The sequence below is a fragment of the Onthophagus taurus genome, chromosome 11 (genome assembly GCF_036711975.1).
Source record: "Onthophagus taurus isolate NC chromosome 11, IU_Otau_3.0, whole genome shotgun sequence".
In the NCBI taxonomy this organism is placed as follows: Eukaryota; Metazoa; Arthropoda; class Insecta; order Coleoptera; family Scarabaeidae; genus Onthophagus; species Onthophagus taurus.
The window spans coordinates 15,165,514-15,188,155 of NC_091976.1; the positions used below are offsets into that span (position 1 = coordinate 15,165,514).

The 22,642-nt window shown below is 32.7% G+C and overlaps 2 protein-coding genes and 1 long non-coding RNA gene across 3 annotated transcripts in view; all 3 read left to right on the forward strand.

Annotated features, from left to right (window-relative positions):
* The window catches only part of LOC111420468 (eukaryotic translation initiation factor 5B), a 38,434-nt gene extending 24,471 nt beyond the window's left edge, over positions 1 to 13,963 (forward strand). The window contains exon 11 of the mRNA XM_023053455.2: positions 13,574 to 13,963. Coding sequence (XP_022909223.2) covers positions 13,574 to 13,681 — 108 coding nt within the window. The 3' untranslated portion in view covers positions 13,682 to 13,963. The remainder of the gene's footprint in view (positions 1 to 13,573) is intronic.
* Positions 13,964 to 18,165: 4,202 nt separating this feature from the next.
* LOC139431965 (uncharacterized) lies at positions 18,166 to 19,304 on the forward strand. Its single transcript, XR_011641992.1, has 3 exons — positions 18,166 to 18,348; positions 18,404 to 18,698; positions 18,761 to 19,304. It is a non-coding gene; the product is annotated as an uncharacterized lncRNA (long non-coding RNA).
* Positions 19,305 to 19,942: 638 nt separating this feature from the next.
* LOC139432127 (uncharacterized) lies at positions 19,943 to 20,539 on the forward strand. The gene has a single exon (XM_071200474.1). It carries the CDS (start codon positions 19,943 to 19,945, stop codon positions 20,537 to 20,539), a length of 597 nt encoding a protein of 198 aa, XP_071056575.1.
* The last annotated feature ends 2,103 nt before the right edge of the window (positions 20,540 to 22,642 follow it).

The window sequence follows — 22,642 nt, forward strand, 5'->3', positions numbered from 1 at the left end:
GCATTTATCTGTGTTCCGTTCAGAGAATTCAGTACCAATTCATTTAATATCCTTTTTATTTATTGTTAAATCCATCATTTTCTGAATTAGAATTGTACTATTGTTTCAGTTTTTATAATTTCAAACGGAGTGTGTTGAATATTTTATTTAATTATCATCGAATATTTTCTTGATTTGTTTTAATTAGAAGTGCATTGTTGTTTTAGGTTTTATAATTTAAAACTACTTCTATTAAGAGTTAATATTTTGATATTTATTAACTGAATTACCCTATTGTTTTAGTTTTTATTATTTATTCCAATGGCACACTTAATAGCGATTTTTGGCGATACGTTCACATTAATTGACAACAATGTAGCATTTTGCAACCAAGAAATATCTTCTAAATATGGCCTGTTAGTTCTAGCAGTTACATTTGTGCCAGTTACCAGTTGTGACGTCGAGTTAGGTCGTCATTTTCTGAAGTAAATTTAGAAAAAGTCATTATTATTCAATTATTAAATTTCACCAAATAAGAACTGGGAGTCGAGAAAAATTATAATAAAGTATATAATTACTTGCTTATTTAGCGTTAATACAGATCCTTGCTAACGCGCGCCTATGGATTACCATGACAACGCTGCAGACCTGAGAACTCGGGACCTTGGCTATGCGTCGCTCGTCAATAACGCAACATTCGTGAACTGGTCGACTGGACTTAGGTACCGAAGAATCCGAGCTCTAGTTATGATAGAATAAAAAAGTTCTGAGCATATAAACTTTAGGAACAGCCTGTATAGCATTGTTCCCGCGTACCGATCCAACTCAAAAATTGCCTAATGATTTTACGTGATATTAGTTTACATTGTACCAAATTTCAACGCTTTACCATAAATAGTGTTTAAGATATTTAGAAAAATGTGTTAAAACTTCCTAACTTTGATGGCCTGTATCTTTGCAATTTGAGGACTTTTACTAATTTTTTTTACATGAATTGTCAATTGTGGTTACATTTGTTCCCAGAGTCAGAGAAACATCCTGTATATCATATTGGGATTGTTACTTGATTATTATCTGCAGTGTCCAACATCTAAAAGAGATACTAATTCCTGTGAATGGTGGAGTACTAAGTAATAAGTTTTTAATATACGGCCAAAGCCGGATGTTTGGTAACTATCCGGTATCCTGCCGGATTTTAAAAAATGGCCGGATACCGGATAGTTGCCGGATATCCGTTCCACCACTAGTGTAAATGTAATTAAATTTTTGGCCATGTCAAGCCTTGTGCAGTTCGAATAAGATCTATAACACTTGAAATATCTCCAAAGGCGTTCCTTTTGGCTAAAACGTTTGGTTTTATTTCAACATTTCTTTACTTTATAGATTGACCACTCTGCACTATATACAGTATGTCCACGGAAAAAGTGTCGAATAGGAAAAACTTTTTTATTTTTAATTTTATCGAAAAAAGTTAATCTTGATAAAAAAATTTTGCTAGTTCTTAGAGTAAGATTGGGATAGAAACATTTAACATATTTTATACGCGGTGTTCAGAAAATTAAAAAAAACTTATAAATAATATATAAATAAAAGTGGGCCGATTTTTTCGAAAATTGGTATTAGAGACTACCTTTTACTTTAGAACAACTTTTCCTAGTAACTTATTTCCTTATCTTCTCAAATAAATGCACTTTACTCTTGTACCATTTAAAGTTTTTTCAATTTTCTGAACACCGCGTATAAAATATGTTAAAAGTTTCTATCCCAATCTTACTATAAGAACTAGCAACATTTCTTATCAAGATTAACTTTTTTCGATAAAATTAAAAATAAAAAGGTTTTTCCTATTCAACACCTTTTCCGTGAACATACTGTATACACTATGACTGCATCTATTTTAAAAATGTGTATCTGACAATAATAGGAAAAGTTGCTATATTTAAAAAAATCTTCCTATTAGGGGATATTTCGATCTAGAATCATATATGCAAAAAATGTTTAAGATTGTTTATACGAGGATTCAAAATCTTCTTCAAAATACGTCGTTTACAATAGCAAAACAAAACACGTCATTTTCAGGGCCGTTCTGCTTATCTAAAACTAATAATCCAATAATATTTTTAAAATATTCATCTCAAGCTATCGTCTGAATTAGAATAAACAGAAAAAAACTTCAAAAGAAACAAGATAGCGCCAATTTGAAGATTACATTTTTTACAAGTTAAAGGGCTCCAGAATTAATAAAAATAAATATTTTAACTTGATTCTAGTTTAGACGAAAACTATGTGTGTAGCATACATAGTTTTAAAATGTGTATAAAGTTTGAACACAATTGAGCAAGTTGATTTTGAGAAATCGTGAAATTCTAAATTAGCGGGTTTAACAACGCATTATTATTTTATGATTCTGCACCCAAGCAACATTCGAGCAACTCATTATGAGATGACAAATGGTCTTTAATTTATCTAAATCTTATTAACGCACACGGAGTTGCAAGGTAAGGTCACGATTTGTGAAGAGAGTCTTCGTAGAGATAAACGTCCTTCAGGCCTGCTCAATTCGTGACAGGAGTTCTTGTTTGAGATCACTTATTTCCAAGACAGTTCCAAGATATTTCACGGACAAAACTTGTTCTATTTTCTCGACGGTAATTCGCAGGATTGCCTTTTTTGGTGACTTCGAGAATACGATAGTTTTAGTCTTGGCAGTATTCATATGTAAGCCGTATATTTTGGAGATGTAAAATAATGGCGACCAACACGACATTGTGATCGGCAAAACATATGTTGTTTATGAAGGTTTTATTGATCTTAATTCCTCCCTCAACATTCACTAGTGCTTCCTGAAATATCACTTCCTAGTAGATATTAAAAAGGAGAGGAGACAGGCACTTCTGTCTTACGCCTCTATGGATCTCTATTTCATCGGATATTGTAAAAGTTCTGTATCTCTTCCTCATTTTTTCCCCCAGTTGAGTAGTAAGCTTGGATTACCATCATGATTATATTGGCGGTGAGTAGCCTCAGATTTACCACTATATTTAAGCGCGATGAGGTCAAGAACGGACTTCTCTACATCTCCTGGAATTAGAATGGCTACGCCGCATTGGTGTTGGGGATAGTCTTCTCCAGAATAATATAGAATGCCGTTTTTTGTCTATTTATTTTTTACCACTCAAGGGGTGCCCTGGGCTGAGGCTATTTTGTATTCTACTTTTGCCATATTGAACATATGGAAAAGGAGCCAACAAGTGAGAGTTGTAGACACTGTGGAGACCAATACCTTGAAACCACCCTCATATTACGCTCAGGTGTAGCCGTTTCGCCGCGAAAGCTACTGCTCCTACACTTCTACCATACTACCAAACATCTTTCATACGCTATAGCTTCCAAAATAATGCAAACTTTTAAATATACTTTCATAAACATATTCTACATACTCGTAGAGACCTGTAACTACTATTCTAAAAGCCCATTTACCAAGTACTACAAAGGACTCAGCTGTTATTGCTTCCCTTCGGTTATACTCCGCTGGATCACGAAACTTTTGTAGCTTATGTGCTTAATCGATCGGATTATATGTAGCTAATGTGGGGTGATTATCGACTCAGGTGTAAAGGGCGTTCGCTTTTGTCGGCATATGAGTGTAACTGTTATCCGAGCAACGTAAATGCCTCGTAATATATTGAATTACGATGCGATTGTGGTGTTTCGTGGCTTTCTGTGAAATGATTTGTCAGCAGTTATTATTCCGCTTAGTGCTAAAACCGATTATTTAGTATCGGTAAATATAGTAAATCTCTTACCTCCCTTATTGGAATTAGATTACTAAAACAGAGTCGGCGGCAAGTTTTTGAACAGACATTTCGGCTTGCTTAAGGTGGTATCTGCTCAAGGGCCCAGAAAATCGAATATGAAAGCCTTGGTACATAGTTCGTTTTACATTAGAGTAAGGTCCTGGATACAACACAAGCGGTGAACGGCAAAGCGACACCGCTCTCACCATCTTCTTTACATGAATCCCAGCAGAAGTACCTCTACATTTCGACTAAGATAGGAGAGAACAGCAAGGCGATACCACAAGTCCTATCGTAGGAAGCCCTCTTGGTTTTAAGCAAATAGCTGTTTTCACTTAAAATGAGAATTTCTTCATCGCTCTGCTCGAATCAATTATGCTCTTTTCCATAACGTCTAACTGCTGCTAACATCATCAATCTTAATAATTCGTACTAATTGTGGTCTTAACATTGTTACAACGCCACCTCTTGTATTAACTTCTTGTAATTTTAACGATATCATTCGATTTCTGCATGCAGAGGGGTGCAATGCAGCCGAAATTCGCCGAAGAATGAGTAATATGAACGGGAAAATATTCATTAGTAACAGAAAGGTGTGGCAATAGTGTAGGAGTTTTAAAGCAGGACGTACAGACGTTCGTGATATTCTTGCAGTATTTCCGATAGGATGTGTTTTGTCACCCATCATACAGGCCGAACATGGCTCCTTCCGCTTTCTCCATCACTTTGCTCACATGAAACGCTGGCTAGGAGGACAACAGTTTGTCTTAGACTACAAGCTGCAACCATCGTCGAGAATTGGTTTAAAGTACAGGCGGTTGCCTTCTATGACGAAGTCATTGGAAAAATTTTCTGCCACGCTACAAAAAATTTCTTAATTGGAAGGCGAATACGTAAAGAAGTAGCTGTAGGAAGTATTTAAATGTTCCAAAAAACAGTTTCCATTTTCACGGTGGTTTTCATCTTGAAAATAGCCCTCGTAGTTAGATAGCAATTCATGACCATCTCAGTGGTAATCTTTCCATACTTAGCGCTGAAATCGATTGGTTACAATGATAAAGATCTTACCTCTGAAGTTGGAGTCACCAGCAACTTTCAAACGATATAAGAAGACAGAACTGTATATCATAAGAAAAGGCTGCTCCTGCATGTTAGTCATCTGTAGGGAATTCTTTTCCTTTTCTATGAGGTATCGAATCTACCAATTAGAAAAAAGTATTTTATTCTTCCCACAAATTTTAGCTAACAGCCAGTCTCTAGCAGTCGCTGTGTGGTTAGTGTCTTGCTGAATAATTATAAAGTCTTCTGAACCTGAAAAGTGCACACGTATTAGAAACTTTCAAAATGCCTGTACAACGAACAACTTTTAGTAACTGCCTTTTGAAGAGTAGCTCGAGCAGCCCATCATTTAACGATTTTTTATTTTTGAGTAATGGCAAAATGTATTGATGGACCGTTGTACTCTAACAAAACTTCTATAATTTCGAAGAGGGTGGTTTCATCAAAAATCCCCTTGAACCCCAATAAAACTTTCAACAATTTCCAGAATACGTCTTGGGAATTTTTCACTGATTGTGAGTTTAAGAATAATACTGAAGTCTGGTAGACTGCAACAGGATATGATATTGTTCACCCACATTAGGTATAAAGTTGATAGTCACCATCTTTCTGGTACTTAGAAAACCGCCAGGAAACTCTGGGAAATTCTCTTTAATTCCATTATGATAAAGATGGTGCAATCCCATCGGATCCTAGAGTTTTGAATGTTGAGAATATAGTCATATCTCACCATATTTTTGTTTCACTCGCAGATTGTTTTATCCAATAATAACAATTTCATCATTTTCCGTCATATGAGTAAGTAATTTTCCATATGAGTAATAACCTGATCCACAAGGCGGAGAAAATATAATCCGGATACCGGATTATGGTTATAATTTCTGGTGCATTTCTGAAGTGATACCTTGCCATATTATTGCGATATTTGAATAAAAATGAAATTAATAAGAAAGCTGATAAGATATGTCAACTTATTTGGATCCAAGGTACAAAATGAATTTTTTTGATGCTGATTTAACTAACGAAGCAACTCTAAAAAGAGGATACTTTAATTAATAATTGGTGTTATTTCTACAAAGATCCTTCGAGAAATTTTATATTCAAGGAATTTTATAGCGAATTTTGAAAGTTATCGATGAAAATTGCAACATCGAAAATTTTATCAAAATTTCAAATATTTTTTTGGTACAATTGATTGAAAACACTCAATCCTCCTTAATTTCGTTTATTAATTGAACGTAGTAAAAGGATTATAAAATAAAATATTGTATATGACATAATTAACATTTACAAAATTAACTAACAACAACACTTTCTTAATTAAAAATATGTTAAACGTGATTCTTATCTTGAAATTGTTAACATTTATCATTAAATTAAATTACAAATATAATTTTACTTCCATTATGAATCATTTACGCACGTTAAACTTATATATCTTACGATCGCCATTATCAAATTTAAATTCGTTAAATGACTACGATGTCAAAAATGCAAACAAATTAAGATCGAAAATAAAAGATTTAAGTATAGATAATATAAATAACTACGTCATCGTAAGTTTTGATATTAAATCCTTATTCACTAACGTACCATTACATATAGTAATAGATCTAATTGAAAGAAACTGACAACACATAGAAGGTCATACTCCAATTAAAAACAAAAAGATATTTTTGGTAGGTATTAAGTTATGTACACTTCAGAGTTACTTTAAACAAGATAACAATTTCTATAGACAAATTTTCGGGCTCCCTATAGGCTCAAATTTGAGTGTGAATTTAAGTGGTATAGTCATGAACCAAACCTCATCACAACATTAATATAATTATAATTGGCATTATAATTGCCAAATATATTGATGACTTATTAATTATATTACCGAAAAACCAATATCCACAATTATTAGAAATGTTCAATAATTATAACAGTAGATTAAATTTTACAGTGGAAACACCAATAGATAACAAATTACCTTTTCTAGATATTTTACTTATAATAGATAAAGATAAAAATAAGATCCTAACGAAATGGTACAAAAAAGACATATCTAGCAATCGTCTTCTAAACTATTACAGTAATCATCCTAGAACACAAATGACAAATATTAAACACCATGTGTAATTACATAAAAAGAGCAATAACAATTACAGATAAAGTTTTTATGAAGGTGGTGAAGACATAAATTTACGACATCTTATTAGAAAATTTCTACCCAAGAACGGTTATTAATAGTGCATGGTATAAAATTCTCAATATGACAAATATATCTAATGTAATCACAGAAGAATCCTCATCCACAAATACAGAACAACAGATACATAAAAGCATAAAAGACAAGAATTAATATAAGAATAATACAAAAAAATAAACAACAAACCTTGATAACACAATTCATGACTAGACAAACAGAAGGTATACATACCGAACTAGAAAATGCTGACAAGCCTCAGAGAATGAATGACAGATCAAATAATTTCTGCAGAATTAAGTACATACCAGGACTGACGAATAAAGTAACAAATGTTTTCAAAAAGTACAAGTTAGCAGAAGTGAAATTTGCCAAATATAATGACAATAAACTTGGGAACTTAATCACCAATATAAAAGATAAAATCAATGTAACAGATAAAATCAACACAATATATAGGCTACATTGTGTAGATTGTAAAAAGGTATACATAGCCCAACCCTTAGGCATAAATTCAATTTTGAAAAAACCCAAAATACTAGATTCACATAAAAATACTATAACTAGAAAGAACTTAGAATCGATATATACAGGGTGAGTTTTTTCCATGTTTAGTATAGAGATCTTGAAAACTAGCGAAGATAGAGAGACGATTAAATAAGGAAATAATTGTAGTTGACATACCACTTGACATAGATATTTTTTTTAAAACATAAATTATAGCTATTTATTGTTTTAATTGGAAAAGTGTTCAAGTAGTATGCTACGGAAACAATTGATAGATACGTTTGGTTATGACAGCTTAAGGCAAACGTATGTTTCGTTTATTTTCTAATTAACGTTGATTGAGGTTTTGTAAATTATAATCAATATGAATTTTTCTAATCAATAAAAGCGTGATATTATTGAGTATTACATTTTATGCTATAAAAATGCAATACAAGCTTCAGAACAGTATTTTGATCGTCGCCAGCTTTCTGTACCTACTTTGAAGAGGCTGATAATTTGGGCAAGTATGGTTCTTTCTGTAAACCAACTAAAGATGCAAGACAGAAGTAATTGTATTAGCACGAATCCATCAAGATGCATTGATTTCAACACAAGTTGCATTTAAAGCAGGCACGTCACAACGTACTGTCGTAAGAAAACTAAGAAATCATAGATTTCATTCATATACTACGCCCAGATGACTACAATAAGCGTGTAGAATATTGTACGTGGTTTATTAACATGTGTGAGGCTGATCATAGCTTAGATTAAAGTTTTGAGGACAGATGAAACACGATTTACAAACTGCGGCATGTTTAATAGACATAATCAACATTTATGGATGCAGGAAAATCCGCACCATGTTCAAAAGAGAAGACCTCAAGTTAATTTGGGTATATTTGTTCAAGAATTCTTGGTCCGTACATTTTTGTAGCACTTGCTAGGGAATGAGTTCGTTGAATTTTTTCTAAAAGGGGAAATTTAGTGTACAAATTTTAATCGGAGAGAGAGATCTCGATTTTCCACCAATAATAAAAGAGAGGAACAACTGACTTCCAACATGTAAAGCCACAATTATTGATGTAGTCACAAAAGATGTACAATAGTAGAAGAAACTGAAAAAAAATGGGGATTCAAACACTCTGGTGTATATGTACGTGTGTAATAATAGAATAGGAAATAAAAAAAAACTTAATTAAAAGGTATCCGAACACCGAAAAAAGTATCTGGATACCGAATATTTTCAGGTTTAGTCACGGATACCAGTATCAGATACTCAAAAAGTATCCGGATACTACCCAACTCTGATCCAAACCCAACTAAATTTCAATTATTTATTCCACATCACAGAATAGTGGAAACGTCTCCAATTATTAAGATGGATACAGTTAACATAGAACCATTACAGAACATTAAGTACCTAGGAATGAACATCGATTCCAAATTAAGCATGAGTACACACTACAGGAAAGTACAGGCGGAAATGTCTAAACGGGCGAAATATTTTAGATCTCTAAATTATAAAGACAAGGGTATAAACACGAAGACTGCGATGCAAATATATAAGAGCATATGTAGACCATTGATTGAATATGGTAATATTGTATTTAATGTATCCATCCAGAAAACCGAGAGACATAATTGACAAAGCGGAAAAAAAATGTTTGAGGATTATCTCTAAGAAACGAGACCTTTTACGAAATGACCTTTACGAACCTATAAGACTAAGACAGAATAGACTACGGAAGAAATTTTTAGACAACAGAAACAGTTATGAAAAAATACATAAATTATGTTTAAAGAGACAAGCTGCACAGATGGAAGCTGATCAGAGGAAGACAATATTCGAACTTTTTTCATAAATACTTATCTGACCTAGTAGTCTCGGTCGATAGCTGTAATAATGATTTATTTCTCTCTGTTTTCTCAAAAACTAAAAGTTATTTCTCAAAACGGGTTGGTTTATTGGAAAAAGGACATTTTTATTAACACTTCGGGAAATTTTCATACTCATATTCCAAGAACTGGATTTTATACGAGTTTTTAAAACATAATCGGCGAAAATTGCAAAATTCGAATAAATTGTCGATCATTTCAAATTTATTTCTCAAGAACTAAAAGTGATTTTTCAAAACGGCTTGTTGCATTAAAAAGAGGATACTTTAATTAATAATTGGTGATATTTCCACAAGGATCCTTCAAGAAATTAATTTTGAAGCGAATTTTGAAACTTATCGACGAAAATTGCAACATCGAAAATTTTATCAATACTTCAAATATTGTTTTCTCAAAAACTAAAAGTTATTTTTCAAATCGGGTTGGTTCATTGGGAGGAAGACACTTTTATTAACACTTTGGGAAATTTTCATATTCCAAGAACTGGATTTTATACGAATTTTTAAAACTTAATCGGCGAAAATTGCAAAATTCGAAAAAATTGTCGATCATTTCAAAAATTTATTTCTCAACTACTGAAAGTGATTTTTCAAAACGGTTTTTTGCATTAAAAAGAGGATACTTTTATTAATAATTGGTGATATGTCCACAACGATTCTTCAAGAAATTAATTTTATAGCGAATTTTGCAAGTTATCCATGATAATTGCAACATCGAAAATGTTATCAAAACTTCAAATATTGTTTTCTCAAAAACTAAAAGTTATTTTTTAAAACGGGTTGGTTCATTGGGAGGAGGACACTTTTATTAACACTTTGGGAAATTTTTATATTCCAAGAACTGGATTTTATACGAATTTTTAAAATTTAATCGGCGAATGTTGCAAAATTCGAAAAAATTGTAGATTATTTCAAAAATTTATTTCTCAAGAACTAAAAGTGATTTTTCAAAACGGCTTTTTGCATTAAAAAGAAGATACTTTTATTAATAATTGGTGATATTTCCACAGGGATTCTTCAAGAAATTAATTTTATAGCGAATTTTGCAAGTTATCGATGATAATAATTGCAACATCGAAAATGTTATCAAAACTTCAAATATTGTTTCAAAATTTTTTTTCTCAAGAACTGAAAGTAATTTTTCAAAACGTTTTTTTTTTGCATTAAAGACAGGATACTTTAATTAATAATCGAAAGTGATAATAGCGACAGTTCTGTTAGTAATGATTGTGATGATGAATTACAAGCGAAGAGAAGAAAACTAGACGAAACTGCAAGAGATTTTATATATCGTATTGGGATTGTTACAATGAGGTTGGTAATGACAAACCTGATATAACTAAAGTTGCAATTAACTCCGGCCATGAAAGCTTTTGTACTTATAGTACTACGGCCCGTTACTACTAAACCAATGCTATCTGTTAGTTAAGCTATCTATAAGATACAATTTATCTCGTAGATAATAGGGCCGTGCGTACTACCACCTCCATTTATTTCATAGTTAAGAAATCCTTGAGATAACCAAGGAATCTAGGGATTTTTTGGTCTATTATGTTAAATTGATAGCTCTATGTGGTTAAAAGACCTACTATTAGGTATTTTGACGATATTCTAACCTGTTCTAACCTTAAAATTAAAATTTGGAAATGGAGACTGAGAAAAGGCGATGAACCACCAATTTCACCAAAGAAGAATACGAACATCTTCTTGAATTTGTTATCAAGTATAAAAACGTAATAGAAAACAAAAAAAGTGATACAGTTACGTGGCAAGCAAAGCAACAAGTATGTGTATCTCGTATTATTGTATGTTAAAATGTGATGGTAAACAATAATGGCACAACTAACTGAAGATGCCAATTGTACACTCATTCCTGCAAAATCTGCTATGGATAGCAACATGTTACCTATTGCATAAAACCGAAGAGTCAGCAACAAACGGTTTGAAGGAGGTACAGTCGTGTTCACTGGAAATGCGCACTCAAGGTCAAGCGCTGTTGTGAGATCCGACATGCTGCTGCCTAAATGGGCTGAGCCGAGCACACACGAAGCTCGTGGAGAAGGGACTTGTGGCGGTCCAGGTTAGCCAGCGGCTTGACCTTGAGTGCGCATTTCCCGTGAACACGACTGTACAGCATTATTACTAAAATTTTGATGAATTTTACATTAAATAATAGGAATCAACAAATTACTTACGTCATGGATGGAGGTTTTATTACATCTTCTATTTGATTCAAAAGGTGACGAAAACTTTTTTTCGAGACACGAAATCTCAACTCTACTCCTTATTATCCATTCGCTTCTTACAGGAAATAATTCATTGATTTCTTCAAAAATTTTTTCTTCATCATCAATGTCGAAGAAATTATCCATGATGATTTTATCTAATGTTAATTATTAATAATTTTTTATTCTTAGTTAATATATAATAAGTTTATATTATTTTAACTGAAATAGTAAAACGCTCGAATTTTATACGTCAGTATAAATCCTATTTGAGATTAGGTATCCGCAGTTATCCCTGAGATAGCAACTTATCCGACACCCAATCCACGGGTTACAGATATTTCAAAAGTTATCCCTTGGATAGCGGTATCTATAAGATAAATACAGTGGTAGTAACCAATTTTTAAGCTATCCGATAGATAATGCTATCAGAGACTTTAACTATGAGTGGTAGTAGTGGGCCTTATTAATAGATTTTTAATATCCGGCCAAAGCCGATTTTTCCGCGAGGTTGTGGCTAGCTTCTTGGTCAACCTCTTCATCTCGTAGGAGGTTTACCTTCTGTTCGTCTACCAACTGATCGCCCTGAACGTTAACGATCTTTTAGTGAGGGAAGAGGTACAATTTGGCAACAAATAAGGTTTTGTTTCGGAACGCTGCAAGAACTTTGCGCTCAACAACACACATTGAAAGCATAGCTACTGTCCCCTTTAACTAGTTTAACAACGAGTTGTGATTGCAAGTTATTTTTAAGATCTGCTCCGCATACACCATTGTGAGAACGGGAGAGAGGGTTAAAAAGAGATGACAGATTATTATATCATATGCTGCCCCTTTTCATGGTCCTCGGGTTGACAATCGCTTTTCATGTATTGCTTTATAAAATTGCCTTTTTGACCAGTTGGTCAGTTTCATTGTTGCAATTTCACAGCTTTTCGGCACATTTATAAACAAACGTTTTTATTTGTGGACAGTTAGATACCTCGAATGCATTACATTGTCATTTAAAGGTATCTTTTATGTCCAGAAACGCCGCAATCGCTATTTTTGGTTTGTGAGTACATAGTCTAGTTATTATACCAATTAGTGCAGCATCATAGATTTTTCTTTCTTGAAGACTGATCAATGAAATTTGAATAATAATCAATAAAATTTCCCAATACGAATATAAGTTTTATTCAATGAATTTCTCAAACGAAAATTGGAAACTAGAAAAGTACGATATAAGGCAAAAGAATCTTCACAAAGGGATATAAATTTCATTCAAAATCTTGTCTGCAATATCGATTTCTCTCGCCCATTCTCAAATTCCCATGAATCGGAATGGTTAAACGAGAATCTCCTTGAATGTTGCCCGCGCAACCGACGCGTCGCGACGCCCAACCCTCTTTTTCCGGATCAATACCAAGTTTCGCGAATGAAACGAGAGATTCCACAGTAACCTCGAAAGTATTGAAAGAGTCATTTATTTTTTATCTTTTTGGTCAATGGGGATAGAAAAACTAGGTCACTCAATGATTCAATGAAACAAGATGGATTTTTTTATAACTTTTTTATGCCTTCTACTTTATTACTCATTCAAAGTTTATCTTTAATTCATTCATTAAACAAAAGTAACATAATTTTCTAATAACACCCACATATTCTAAAAAAGTATGATTTATTATGAAATTTTTAATTTCGTCTAACATCCTTTGATGAAATCCTTTTTTTAGTTTTTTCGGTTAATTTTTTATCCGAATTTAATAGATTTATTTCTCCCCCGCTGGGATTTTGTCGACGATGAGGTCACCATTGACGTCATTACTGTCCTATTTCCAAGATTCGATCGGTTCCGGAAGGTTGGGTTTCTTTATACAGGGTTTAAGCGTTTATTTTAGCGATTATTATCTAGATTATTCTTTTAAAAGTGTGTTTTACCTTCTATTTCTTTTTCAGATATCAAGGCAATCTATAGATGCATGTAAAGATTATTTTAGAGATGATCTGGTGAAGACGGATTGGCAATTGATGGTGGAGCTGAAGAAGATCTTCCAAATATTGTAGCCAATCATCATAAAGTTACTATTTTTTTTAATGGTCATTTAAAATCGAACCCCAACAAACAATGTCTCTTTAATCAGTATCATTAATGAAAAAAGTATGTGGATTAAAATAAAATACATGAAAAAAAAGTATAATATACAAGTTAACGTGAGCGTGTTGTGTATATTTATATAAATATATAAGACATAAAACATACAAAAAAACAGAGAAACTATAAGATAAAAAATCGCATAAATGTAAACTAAATAGGTTTCCAAATAAATTTTGTGCAATTTACGAAAAGGTTTCTTTTATTATATTCCTTGAGGCTGTTTAAATTCATATCGCGATAGTTTTGAATGTAGTTTTGGCAGTGTCCGCTTTGGAAATGTCCCCAAAACAGTTTTGCAAGCCAAAAATAGAACGCTAAGCTTATGAAAGGCGTGTATGAATAGTCGAATATTTTTAGATCTCCAAGTTGATTCGATGAATGTAAATTAAATAAAAACGTAGTTAATAAAAAAATATTTTAAATCAATGCCAAAAATAAAACATTATTTTTTTTTTGTTTTCAAAGCAAGAATTTCAAATATTCTTTTTATTCGTTTCGAAAAATTACAACTTGCTATAAAAATTGAACGGAAAATCTTAAAGAAAAAATAATCGCTCGCTTGCTGTACGCGAGACTAAATAAACAAACTTTTATTGTTATTCTACGAGTGAAATGTGTGCTTATTATAGGAAAGACCTAGCACAACGGATCAAACAAAGCTACGCGAGTTATGCAATATAACACAAGGTAAACAAATCATTATCATACTTGGCTTCTGTCAAGGTTGTTACGTGTTCTATTCTTAACAGTTTCTCCTTTAATTGCAAATTTAAATCAAACATGTTTCATTAGAAACAATTTCAATTATTTTTCATTCAAAATTATTTCTAATTATTCCAATAATACAGAATCCGATTAATTAATGAGTAGAAAATTAAATCGAAGTTTGATAAAATTATTATTAAATAATTATGGCAAATTTTGATTCTATCTCTCATTAAAGATATAGCAAGTTTAAACTTTTAGTTTGAATTGAATTGATTTAATGAAAGTTATCATTAACATTGAACTAGATAAGCATTACGCAATGAAATACTGGAGGAATGTCTGTTTTTGTACTTCTGATTTCTTTGCATAGTACATGGAAGAATAAGAAGTCGATATGAAAAGAACCTAGATAAAAGCCAATTTGCCTTTAGGAATACACTTGGCACTTGTGAAGCCCTAACGAACGTAAAAATATCTGTATGTTTCATCGATTATGAAAAAGCTTTAGATAGAGTTGAGCATGGAACTCTTTTGAATATATGAAGAAACTCGGAAATCGATGGTAGAGAACTTGTATGTGGAAATAGAAAGCAGTGGTTCGAATCGATGGAAGGCTAACAGCCGAATGCTGAATTCATTCTGTCTCCACTATTACTCAACATCCACTCGGAGATGATTTTCAAACGGGCTCTGTAAGGTAAAGACATTAGAGTCAAGAACTGATCAATAATATTCGATATGCCGAGGACACGGTCATCTTGTGCGATAACATCCAGGGCCTTCAAAACTTATTGGATTGACTTAGACAAAATTTATGATATTGAGTTGCTAATCACACACCGATTCCACATATGCGAAGTTAGTCCCCAATTTTTCTAGCCCCTAATTAGATAGGATTTTACATGTATAGTATTTTGATTATAACAAGAGAACCAGTCAACCGATTTCGATAAACAATGTCTCATTCGAAAGCTTAATCTTTGACCAATACGAAAGTGGAAATGCCCGATTCGAAATCTCTTTCGAATTTCGCTAAAACGCCAACATAATGCGAAGGTACACGAAAATAACACAAAAATGACCTTTTTTAAGTAGTGATAACTCGTAAACGATGTACCCGATGATCATGATCTATACGTCATTCGATTCGTCATAGTATCTTCTATCGAAATCACCCGATTTCAATTCGCTCCCGTTAACCTTGTACTAAGCCCTAAATGATAGCGTGTTCGGCTCGTTGTTTATGAAAAAAAAAAATTTAAACTAAATCGACTATAATTAGAGAACGGTTTGACGGATTTTAATGTTTTATATCTCAATTAAAAGTGTGTGTCTGGCCGAATACGGTTGTCGAAATGCCCGATTCTAAATATTTAGGGATTTTAATTAAAACACAAAAAACGAATTAATCAAACACATCAATTATCTCCTTAACTAATTAACCATTTTTAGTCATCAACATCTCGATCAAAAGTATGAGCTTCAATGAATGCGAAGGTGGCAATGCCCGATTTCAAAATTTACTAATTACCTGCGTACGGCTATTGAAATGATCCCGTGAATCTGCCGACTGGAAGTCTAGCCCCCAAACTTTCGATTGAGATATAAAACATTAAAAGCAGTCAAACCGTTCTCTAATTATAGTGGATTTAGTTTAAATTAATTTTTTTTATATTGGGGGATAGACTTTCTTTTGCAGAACTTTGAAATTCGATGAGAGCGTTTTATTTTAGTAAAATGACGTAAGTTTTATTTGAAATGTTTCGAGAAAACGAGTAATTTTTTTATTGAAAGGTTGAGTTTTAAAACCAAAAAACGATTTAAAACCGCTTCGGCCCGTCGTCTTTACATTTTTTGTTTATTCACCTCCAGTATTCCTTCTTCCCACAATAAATTAAGGAGGGGATGTTTGGAAGTTGATTCGCTAATAACGCATTTTAGTTGATATGCGGGCATTTAAGGGTGATAAAGTAGTTTATAAAAATAAAACTTATTGCTTGAATTAAGTGATAAATGCGTGCTATATTTATGCTAAGTATTAGGTGATATTAGTGATGTGATATAGGACATCATGGGATTGCTATTTTATGGATGTTAAAAGGTATCGTATTAATTCATTTTTTTTTGTCACAATAAATTAGTTTATCGTTTCTTTCCAGTTGAGCTTCGAAGTAAAATCCAAGGGAAACAACATCCATTCGGTGAGTCGTTTTCAATTTTATTAATTGATCAAAACATATCGGGAAAATTCGCGATTTGAGCTTTGTAATTTTTCCAGATAAAAACCGTTTGAACGCTACTCCTTGGATTTGTGCTTGAAAAACGGTACCATTCAATAAATTTTTACATTTTGTGCTTGAAAAATTATAAAGCTTTAATCAACATTGTCAAAACATGAAATAATTTGAAATTGAGTGTAAACCACTCCAAATAATACTAGTATAATTCAAACTTTTTAATGGGGGAGTCTCTTTTTTTTGTATCAAATAAAATGATTTCTTTGGGAATTTTTTGCTACCAAATTATGTAGTATTTCAATTTAATCTTTTGCATATGTTTTCATGATATATTTACTTATTTAAAAAGAATTATTTATAGAAAATAATTTTTACGTTGTCCCTCAACCAAGTTGGTACGTGGATTGTCTAAGTTGCTGGTTGACACAATATCTATCCTTGAAATGATCTGAAACTCAAAAATCAAATTATGTTCTTTTCTATATATGTACTTGTGATTATCGTTTGAACTAGAACTAAGCAAAAAAAATGTTAAAGATAATCGATTTTGTTCTTCAAATCGATAAGTTTATCTCAAAAAAAAATCATGTGTATATCGTATCAGTTTCTCTGTAGGTCATACGATAGAAAGATGCTATTTGAAAGTGCAGTTCAAATTTCAAGTCAATCGAATGAGTAGTTTTTTAGGAATCGTGTTAACCATATGTAAAAAGTATGTTTCGAGAAAAATGCACTTACAGTTTCTTGTTATACAATCTTATGCGTGTATACGCCTTGTTAATTTAATGTTCATAACTTCTACATTCAGCCAGACGCAAGTTTTTCATTTGTGATATACAGTGTGACCCGTTTGAAAGCGGAATACCCTCGTTAAATTTGTATTTATTATCCGATTTCGATAATTTTCTTTTTTAATTGTAGAGCGTAAAAAACTGTACCTTAGGACAAAGAGTGATATTTTTCTTAAAAAAAAACAAGGCCTAATATTTCACTTATTAGGTGCTAAAAATGAAGAAATCATATTAGCAAATTTTTTATAAAAAATCTGAGTACACCACTGCATTAAGCACCTTTTGAAATGGGCATATACCAAATTTCATCAAAAATGGTTACAAATTAACACCGTTACAGATAATTGAAAGATACAATATTTTATGAATTTATTTGATCAGATGGAGTAAACCATGACAAAAAAGGAAATAAAATACAGCCAATACAAAAACTATTTACATTTGTAACCATGGAAATAAAAAAATAGTTATCTAGTAAACCATAAAATAAAAAAAAGAATTGAATTCTATTATTTGTTTTTTATTTAAATCAATTGTCATTGCCAAATTTTTATAAAAAAACGGTCTGTACCACCCTAGATACCATGTTCTATGACCACGCTTTATAATATTTTCCACTAAATAATAAGTAAGGTTGTGTATATTCTAAACGATTGTCACTTTAAAGACGAAGCCACTAATCTCTCGTCACTTGGCTAATATCTACGTTTTGAAATTAAAACTCGTGAGCAATATATTAAGATAACATAATTAAGTGCTATAATTAAAATTTGAATATTGTTTAAAAATCAGAATTACTGGAAGAATCTGAGTCTTCCGCTAGTTGGATGATGACAGGAGGTAAATCAGTTATTAATGAATTTCCCATTAATGTTGTCCAATCTTTTTTAATGAGTTCTTCACAGTGGCGAACACTATTTCCCCACATCTCCGGAGTGTAATGACCAAGAGCTTTTTGCCAAGTCTCCTTGACACGACAGATCTTTTTCTCCGAGCTGGACTGAACATGTTTATTGTAATAAGTTTTTAAGAACGCCCAACATAGTTCAAAGGGATTATATTGGCAATATTGGCAAGGAAGGCGAAGAACAGTATGGCCATGGTCTCTTATTAATTTGTCAATTTCAAAGGATTTTTCAATTTGAGGCTTGTAATAACGGATTATTTCCCATAACGATTTTTTATTTAAGGTTGGTTCAAACTGTATATTATGTTCAGTTAACCATTTTTTCATATCATTTTTTTTGTGTAGAAACTTGGAGCTTTCTCGATTTGTTTTGAGTGATATGGAGCATTATCCATTACTACCGCACACTTCGCACCCAAATTATTTAATGCTGGAAGTAATTGATTTTTCACCCATTCCATAAAAATAATTGACGTCATATTTTTATGATAATCTCTGTGCTCCGTGTTGTCACTGAGCAAGAGATCGCAATTTGGCAAAAACCCTGACGAAGTGCCTGCGTACAAGATTGTAAATCTTTTTCCTTCGCCTTCTGCTCTTTGCGGAATACCGAATCTTTCATTATCATTTACCCATTGATAAACTTGGGTGCCATTTTCGTAAATCCAAGTTTCGTCAAGAAAAACAAAAGTATACTCTCCGGATTCTAGGTATTGCAAGTATGTCTTTAAAAATGTAATTCTTTTTGAAACTATATGTGGTTGTTCAATTAACACTTTTCTATTGCTAATCTTTTTATATCTATATCCCATAGATTTTATAATTTTATGTAATTTTGATCTACCATTAGTAAAATCACATTCATTTCTTGGAAAATTAAGTAAATCATTAAGATTAAAATACTGTTTCTTTTCATGCAATTTTTGTATTTGTCTTCCTAACTCTTCTTTAATAAAATATAAATTATTCGTGTTGTAGTTCATTTTACAACGCCCTTGTGTTTTTGGTTTTTTTACAGTTTGATATTTTTTGTAGGTTTGAATAATTTTAAAAACCGTCGTGCTGTGAACCTAATACAATTATGTTGAATATAAATTTAATTTTAAAACTCAAGTGCAATACACATACATCAAAAATACGTGAAGCTTTATCACATATATATTTTAAATTCGTATTTGGTGTCTCCGTCTGTACTTCTTCACAATACCTAATTATAGAGTTTTTTCGCGTTTAGACAGTTGACATCCCGTTCCACCCTTTCTTAACATTTTTATGGTAGATTTAGCAGCAAAAAAATTATATGAAAATTGTTTTTTAATCAATCTTAACAAATTTGATAGACAGTGGTGGCACACAATTAAAGTAAAAGTCACGACATGCGCTTTTACTTTCAATACCAACTTGACGACACTTTGACAATTGATTTAAATAAAAAACAGATTATATGAAAGTGATTTAAAGCATTACTTCCGTCAGTTTTGTGCTTATAAAAATTTTATAAAAAGTGTGCAATTTAGTGGTGCAATTATGGAACGACTAAGTGTTAGACACAAAGTTGAAATTGTACGCCTTGTTGGCGATAATATTCTTTCGAAAAGAAAAGCGGCTATAGAATTTAATAACAGGCATCCAGATATGCCTCCGGTTAGTGCTAGCACCGTTCACCGGGTAAATAAGGTATTCAACGATACAGGCAGTGTATCAAAACAAATTCTAAAAGTTCAAAATCCACGCCGGGAAATTAGAAATAATAATCAAATAGTGGAATATTTTCATAATAACCCTCATTCGAGTTTGAGAACGGCTGCCATAGATTTAAATATTCCAAGAGAATGTATTAGAAGGTGCCTTACAAAAAATAAAATTAAACCCTATAAACCAAAATTTCTACACACTCTTGAACCAAGAGACGAAGAGAGAAGACTAGAATTCTGTTTATGGGCTCAAGGTGAATACTTGGAAAACAGAAACTTTTTAAGGGAAATTTTGTTTAGCGATGAGGCCACGTTTACAACAAATGGCGTGGTGTCATCGCAAAATTCAAGGTATTGGTGCACAGAAAATCCAGAGTGGATCATCAACGCAAGGCGACAGTATTCGCATGAAATAAATGTGGTGTGGTAAATTTTGAAAATCGATGGATAGGAAGAAAGTCATCTTATTGAATGGCCGCCAAGATCTCCTGATTTGACACCACTCGACTTTTTTCTTTGGGGAATCCTTAAACAGAAAGTTTACAGGTCAAGGACACAGTCGCTAGATGAACTGCGTGCTAGAATAGTTCAGGCATGTGCAGACATTACCCCAGAGCTACTGAGGAATGTAACAATGAATGCACGAAGAAGGTACAATAAATGTATCTAACTTAACGGTGGATTGGTGGAAACAACAGACATTTAACTAGTTTTTATTTTCTATTAATACCTTGAATGTTGTTTTTTTCTTCAATTTTTTGAATTTCTGTTAAATATTGTTAAATAGTTTTGTATTATTCTCTGTATTTTATTTCCTTTTTTGTCATGGTTTACTCCATCTGCTCAAATAAATTCATAAAATATTGTATTTTTCAATTATCTGTAACGGTGTTGATTTGTAACCATTTTTGATGAGATTTGGTATATGCCCATTTCAAAAGGCGCTTAATGCAGTGGTGTACTCAGATTTTTTGTAAAAAATTTCCTAATATGATTTCTTAAATTATCGAAATCGGATAATAAATACAAATTTTACGAGGGTGTTCCGCTTTCAAACGGGTCACACTGTACATATAACATTAAAATCGGTCAACCGTTCTTTAGTTATAGCGAATTTAATCAAATTAATTTTTTCTTATTGGGGCTTGACTTCCAGTCGGTAGATACATGGAGTCATTTAAATAACTGTACGTAGGTAATTAGTAAATTTTGAGATCGGGCATTTCCGCCTTCGCATTCATTGTGGATCATACTTTCGATCGAGATGTTGATGATTAAAATTGATCAATTATTTAAGGAGAAAATTGATGTGTTTGATTAATTCGTTTTTTGCGTTTTAATCAAAATCCTTAAATATTTCGAATCGGGCATTTTGACTACCGCATTCAGCTAGGCGAAAGCTATCGATTGAGATATAAATCGGTAATGACGGCTGTTTCTGAAGTAATTGCCTTTATAACGAAAGCACACGATGAGCAAAATGTGGTTCAGATCGACCTGCTGGACCTCAGCAAGGCATTCGATACCATCAGCCACTCCATTCTCCTGAGTAAACTTCAGTTTTATGGTATTAGAGGTCTACAACTAAATTTAATAAGATCTTATTTGATGGACAGATAACAATATGTTGAGTATAATGGTAATAGATCGTCTAGTGTAAAAATCAAACATGGTGTTCCTCACGGTTCTTGGACCTCTCCTGTTTATTATATATATTAATGATCTGCCTTGCAACATTATTGAAGAGACCTATTTATATGCTGATGATACATCCATCGTATTAAAGGACACTACAAAGGATAACTTGATGGCTAAATCACAAGAAGCAATATTGTCCTCTCAAGAATGGTTCAGTAATAATCTGCTCAAACTAAACAGTGAAAAAACAGAACATATAGTGTTGGAGACCACTCGACGTGGGAGGGAATCTACAACTGTAAAATTTCTGGGTATGCATCTAGACAGCGGAATGACGTGGGAAGTGCACTTGAAGCATCTGAGGACTAGGCTGACTTCTGCTATCTAGCCAGGTTGTCATACTTTGCATCTTTTCACTCGGTGGCGTCGTATGGTGTTTTTTTCTGGGGTAGGGCATCTGATTTCCTGAGGATCTTTCGACTACAGAAAAGGGCATTGCGGGTGCTGTGTGGACTGCGAACAGACGAATGTTGTAAGAACTACTTTAAATATGAGAATATACTTATCTTATCAAGCATATATGTACTTACGGCATTGCTGCATGTTCATGATAACAGAGACAGTTTTCTCTCCAATGGTGGTACCTATAGCTATCTGACAAGATCACGACACCAATACCAGGTACCGTACCACAGAATTGCATCAACGCAAAAGTATGTGGATTACTGGGGTCCAAAACTCTACAACGAACTACCACCGCAGCTGACTGCGCTGTCTAGGCAACGGTTTAAGAGGAAAATAAAAGAATATTTGATGGAGAACGTTTTCTATTCGTGCGAGGAATATCTCACGACAGTTCAGTCTCACAATTTTAATGCGTAATGTGTAGTGTGTA